The sequence below is a fragment of the Sapajus apella genome, unplaced genomic scaffold (genome assembly GCF_009761245.1).
Source record: "Sapajus apella isolate SASKATOON/1434 unplaced genomic scaffold, GSC_monkey_1.0 scaffold14, whole genome shotgun sequence".
NCBI lineage: Eukaryota > Metazoa > Chordata > Mammalia > Primates > Cebidae > Sapajus > Sapajus apella.
This window is the reverse complement of record NW_022436954.1, coordinates 13,930,498-13,937,197: the sequence shown is the minus strand read 5'-3', so window position 1 is coordinate 13,937,197 and position 6,700 is coordinate 13,930,498. Positions and strand designations below refer to the sequence as shown.

The 6,700-nt window shown below is 34.9% G+C and overlaps 1 protein-coding gene across 1 annotated transcript; it reads right to left on the bottom strand.

Moving 5' to 3' along the window:
- Positions 1–5,477: 5,477 nt before the first annotated feature.
- On the bottom strand, positions 5,478–6,413 carry LOC116554538 (olfactory receptor 2G3-like). The gene has a single exon (XM_032282463.1). It carries the CDS (start codon positions 6,411–6,413, stop codon positions 5,478–5,480), a length of 936 nt encoding a protein of 311 aa, XP_032138354.1.
- Positions 6,414–6,700: the final 287 nt, after the last annotated feature.

The following is a 6,700-nucleotide window of genomic DNA, read 5'->3' as shown; positions in this document are numbered from 1 at the left end:
ACTGTACCAGGGGGTGTGAAGGCAAAATATGATGCAGACATGGTTAAAATAAGAGATTTCAGAATGAGATATAGCTAAGATTCTGCTTTCACTGTTCTTGGACTATATGGACTCAAGTGAAAATTTTCTAAGCAATCTGTGCTTAAGACTTGGTAGACAATATAAGATATATACCTGATCTCATGCAGCTAGCATCTGTAGGAAGATAAAATAGATCAAATACCCCATATCACATGAAAAACAATAATGAACGCCAAAAAGGAGCCACAAAGTTCCGTAACAGCTCATACTAGAAGAGAGCATTAGATTAGAGGCTTTATGGGGGAGAGGGCATCTGGGTTGTCTTTAAAACAAGGATAGAGGGAAACAAATTAGAAAACACCAGAGAGAAGAAACATACTGAATGATGGCAAAGGGGCTGGAAACAATGGAAAGAGGCCATTTGGGCTGGGTGCCCAGTGGGAGTGTTGAAGGTGGAATGTATCTCAACAATCAGGCACCAATTTAAAGACATGAGAGTTTATCCCTTCAGAGCAGAGATTCTGTCACATATTTATTAGTAGAGCAACGTTTGGGAAAACCAGTGCAGCCACACAGCCCAATCCAAGTAGATAGGGATTTTGCAGGTGGGTTAGTGGAGTCGGGAGCATAAGGATTAGTGTAAGAAAATCATGCACAGGGAAAAATGTCCTGCTGTACTTAGCTCAGTGTGACTTTAACAGTGGCTATAATTATTCTGAAAACGTACGTTGTTACGGGTATTGGGACATCTGAACTTTCTGTTGTTGTAGGAGTTTGTCCTTTCAGGCATTACCAAGCTGCTTCCCTAGCTGTAAACATCTTAGGACCATGGGTCATGACTTGTAAGGAATGTGCCTTGCCAGTTTTAAAATGGAATTGATTTAAAATATGTCACTCTAGCTGCCCTAGGCTACTGCTTCCCTAGCAATATGTCCTGGGACATATTAAATGGGTAACAAATGTTCATTGAACAAATGAATGACCACATCTTCTTGGGTTAAAGAAGAACTACTGAAACCTAGTCCAACTCTGGGTCTTAGAAAATGTACTGGAGATATGTATGAGTTCCCTCAGATTCATAGGACAGTAGTTGCAACCTTATTTCTTAAGATAATGACACTGAAGTTCTAAAAGTTTAAATGTCATGTCAATATGCTTTTAGCTTATAAGCAATGGAGCTGGAGTCAGAACTGTAATCTCTCCTGATTCTTACTCCAATATTTCATAGAATAGAGAAATATATCACATTGTAGAAAGTGGCAGCCATGATTAGAATTGGGGAAGAAGTTTAGGAAACTTCTATAAAGGGCTGGATTTATGAATTCTTCAGTCTAGTGATTTGATTAATTAGTTATTAACTGATTAATTATAACATGAATAGGTAGAAAGAAAGAGGCAAAATAAGAACTGATATCCAAGAACCATTTCAGATTCCATATTTGCTGAAAGAGTGATATTGATTAGGCTCAATATTCTAGTTAGTTTCACCATGAAACAAAGTCCTCCTTAATGTTTTATAAACCTCATACTTTGTAATTGTAGTACTAAATAAGTTTTTCCAAGTTAAGAGAAAAGACATCCATTAGGAAAAATGGTAATAGAATCTATGATAGCGGTGTTTATTACATCCTCTACACCAAAAGTGATGACATTAAAAGCTTCCAATATTGCATTATTCCTAAAATTAAACCAAGTCCAAGTCTAAAAAGTGAAAACAAAAAGCCATCTCAGAAGAAATTTTTGCAGTTTATAGTAAATCTATTTTCAAGAACAATAGAGATGATGATGCTAGATAGATAGATAGATAGATAGATAGATAGACAGATAGATAGAGATTAGCACATCCAAGGACTGTCTCATTTTGTAAATGAAGAAACTGAAGTCAATTAGGAAAGAAATTATTTACCATATTCATAGCTAAATTAGAACCATGAAATTACACTTTTATTTTTCTCATTTTAAATATAGTGTAATAATACTCAATAATACTGATCAATCAAGCACTAAAAAATGTAGTTTATGACAAATCTATTCTCCGATTATTTTGTTTACTCTAGATTTTAATTGAAAATGCTAGCTTGTTTTCTTGCTACATTGTTCTCAATTGCTGTAGTCCTAAACAAATGTAAAAAGAAAATCATCCATTTGAACATTTGAATGGTTGTGAAGGTTGTGTAGGACCAGTAATTGTTTAGTTCATCATTATTTGTGTTAGTCTTAAAAGTAATTGTTCTTTGCTCTGATAATGATTGTAATACATATTACATAGAATTATCAGTTAAATATCTTTAAAATATTTTATTTTCTTTTTATGTCAGAAGAAATTAACATAGGCAAGGTGAAAACTTGAAGTCTAGATGAGACATAGGATAGGAAACAGGCTGTCTGGATTGCATTATTTGTTTTAGTTTACCCAACTTCAAATTACTGATTACAAACACACTGGTCAAAAATGAATGAATGGATTTTCTTTTTCACCAAGCTCTCAGGATTGCCATAATAAAAATAAAATAAAATAATGGTAGATGTTGCCCTGGATACGGTGAACAGGAAACACTTCTCCACTGCTGGTGGGAATGTAAACTAGTACAGCCACTATGGAAGGCAGTGTAGAGATTCTTTAAATAATTAAAATTACCATTTGATCCCAGAATCCCATTACTGGGCGCCTATCCAGAAAAAAAGAAGTCATTATACAAAAAAAGATACTTGCACACTCATGTTTATAGCAGCATGATTCACAATTGGAAAAATGGGGAATCAACCCAAATGCCCATCAATCCACAACCAAATAAAGAACCTGTGATGTATGTGTATATATACATATATATACATACATATATATATGATGGGATACTACTCAGCCATAAAAAGGAATAAATTATGTGGCATCCACAGTGACCTGGATGAGGCTGGAGACTAATATTCTAAGTAAACTAACTCAGGAACGAGAAACCAAATATCTTTATGTTCTCACTCATAAGTGGAAGCTATGCTATGAGGATGCAAAAGCATAAGAATGACACAGTGGACGCTGGGGACTCGGGGAAAGGGTAGGAAGGGGGTGAGGAGTAAAAGACTACAAATAGGGTGTAGCACATACTGCTCAGGTGATGGGTGCACCAAAATCTCACAAATCACCACTAAAGAACGTATTCATGTAACCAAACACCACCTGTGCCCCGATAACCTACAGAAATAAAAAAATTAAAATAAAATGAATAAATGAAGTCACACCATTGGTCTAAATAATGAATTGCCTAAAAGCAGATATTTACTTCCACTTGTTTTATATTTTTTGGCCAAGTGTAGCCCTTGTGAGAATGGTTTTGTAATTTTTTCTGCATTTTTAATTCACTTATTTTTAGAGTTCAAGAGGTAAGATAGGCTAATAATACTGTGAATCAAAAAATAAATGTTTTAATTGAATATACATTAGATATTTTGTTTTTTTCAAAACTAGTAAAATATGTTTCTGAATTATAGTTAACCACTAAGCATGCTTATTTGATAATGTCTGAGAGAATTTTAAGTGTTATTCCCATTTTTAATAAATTGTTCAAAAGGAAATTTGTTAGAACTATATATTGCTCTTCCTACTTCACATATTAACCAAATATAAAATATATCAAGTCATCCATAAATCCAGTTGAATATAAAAAACAACAACAAAAGAAAAAAACTACTGTGTAATGAATTTGACTATTTGGTTAGTGATTTTGCTTTTAACTTTTAAAATATTTTAAATTTTAAGCCAGTGATGTCTACTCTACCTATGCAATTAGATGTCTTATTTACTGATTATAAATGATCTTTATATTTAGTTAGAAAAAAATGATTTCATTTTAGTTGTTAGGTATATCTGAAAGATGAACTTTTTAAAAAACTTTACATTGTTGAATAAACCAGTGAGAAACTATTTTAGAAGGATCTTTCTCTGATTTAATAATGCGTAAATCACAAACCACATTTAATTAAATATTAATAATAGTATTAATAATTTATTAATTTTATTAATGCTAAATTATATTTAGCTATTCTTTTAATTCAAAGAATAATTATCCTTACCGATACTGGCTGAAAAGCATCAATATGTGGGAAACTCTTTCACAATTGTGTGCTGCTAATTAATGTCCTCCACACATCACACAGAAAAATCTCATGAAAACATAAGTTGTGCTGTATCTCTCTTCTTCAGAATACTTACACTTTTCTAAGCATAAGAGTAAGCCCCTACTGCTCTCTACAGTCCCTCAGCTAGCTAGCAGCAGCTTCCCCAGCCACACTGGTTTCTTTCACTAGTTTCTTTTATTCCCTCAAAGTGAGCACACTCTTTTATTTCTCTAGTTTGGGTCCAATAACTCTTAACTAAGAAAGACCTCAATCTTTCTCTTATCTCTCCTTCTGGTTCTTGTATGCAATCTCCTCAGAGGAGGACATCCTTCCTATTGCCTATCACCGCCTCTTGAAAATTATTTCTTTATTGCAGCTATCATAATTTGTGACTGTATATATCTACATGCATAATATATATTTATAAACATAGAGAATAAGTATACGACATATATATGCCTTGAGAACAAGATGCATTTCTGTTTTGTTTAACATTATATTACATAGTAATGAAATAATAAGCTATCAATGAGTAAATGAATCCTTTAATATATTAATTAACACTTGACCAAATCTTCTGCTTCTGATCACTCTCCTCCTCCTGTACACACAATTAGTCTAAGGTCACCAGGAACAAACTTATACATAGACAAATTAAGATTTTTCTGACACATTGCAAAGAGAGGGAACACACGTCAGGGAAACCATGGAGTATTTCTTCAAACATAGGAAGAACTAGAGCTATCACTGAATTTGTGGGAAGAAAGGAGTTTAGGTGAAATTTAAATGAAGCAATATTTTGATAAAATATTACAAAGCAGGATAGGTAAAGGGAACAATGAGAAGTCCAAACAAAAAAGGTAGATGCAGGGTTCTGTTTCCCTGGAAACTACAAAATTAACACAGATGTGGACTGTTGCATTAGAAAACCATTAATCTGAATTTCTGCACCTGAGTTGGAAATTGGGATTTCTCTTCTGTATCAAAATGACTTAGATTCTCCAGAAGAGAGAAAAATACCTTACCTCACTGATATAATTTCAAAAACATAATTTCAGATAGTCTGTGATTTTAAAGAAACAAGTGATTTATTTTATTTATTTATTTTTTAGTGAGTAACGTAATAGCAGTAGCTCAATGAAGGGAGTTGTTTGGTCACATGAAAGCCCTGCCATGTGCTTGGAGGAAACATTTTTTGCTGCTGAGTTTGCACCTGAATTTATGTACCCTTCATAAATGACTACTGGGCAGATGTTGGCTATCCGAGCTATTTTTTACTTTCTCACTTTCAGAAGGTAATTATCTTAGATTAAGAGTGAAGGTTGGTGTCTCTTTACCAGCTGTCACATCCTCTGCTTTGAAATAGCTCTCCTTAAAGCTCCTTTCACATCTTGGTTCCTCAGGCTGTAAATCAAGGGGTTGAGCATGGGTGTGAGCACTGTGTAGAAAACTGCAATGATCTTGCCCCCAGCCCAGGAGGACTTTGACCGGGGTCTCATGTACATGAAGATGGCAGTCCCATAAAATAAAGTCACCACTGTCAAATGGGAGGTACAGGTGGATAATGCCTTATACCGCCCAGAGGCTGACCACATCCTGAGAACAGATTGAAGGATCCGGACGTAGGAAATAAAAATGAAGAGGAAAGGGATGAAGACAATGATGATACTGATGATAAAAACAACCAGCTCCGTGAATGAGGTGTCAGTGCAAGCCAGCCTCAGGACAGAAGGTACCTCACAGAAAAAGTGATTCAGGATGTTAGGCCCACAGTAGGGCAAACTCAAAGTAAGAACACTGATAACCATGGAACTCAGAAAGCTACTGGACCAAGAAATGACTGCCAGTCGAATGCAGGTGTTTTGTTCCATAATGAAAGCATAATGCAGAGGATGGCAAATGGCTACATATCTGTCATAAGCCATGATACCAAGGAGGATACACTCAATCATTCCAAAGGAGAGGGAGAAGTACATCTGAGTAGCACAGTTAGAGAATGGGATGGTGTTCTTTTTCCCCACCATGTTGGACAGCATTTGTGGAACATTGGTGGATGTGTAGCAAATGTCCAGAAAGGATAAATTAGTGAGGAAAAAGTACATGGGGGTTTGGAGACGAGGTTCCATCTGGATGATAGTGATGATTATAACATTTCCAGCCACCGTTAATAAATAGAAGAACAAGAACATAATAAAAAGAATCAGCTGCATCTTTGGTTCGGGGGACAAGCCCAGGAAGACAAATTCAGTGACAGTGAAGTTTGTGTTTATTGACTCCATCTCTCAAGGCACCTTCCTCTCACAGAACCATTAACTCACCTGAAGACAAAATCAAATGCCCTATATGTCAGAATTTTGTAAACTCAAGACGCAAAAAAAAATAAGGAGAAATCTTGGTCTAAGATTGTGTCCTGAGTATCTGAGTTTTAGCACAAATGGAAAGATTTTCTTCTGCTTTTTCAGAGAATATTTGATGAGATCAGAATGTCAAATTAAAATACTGATAAGAGTTAAGCAAATATTCTTTCCTTTTCTAAAAAGGAACACTCTTTTGCCTATTCATAATC

Coding starts and splice junctions, on each gene's coding strand:
- LOC116554538 (XM_032282463.1), bottom strand. CDS start 6,413: ATGGAGTCAATAAACACAAACTTCACTGTCACTGAATTTGTCTTCCTG.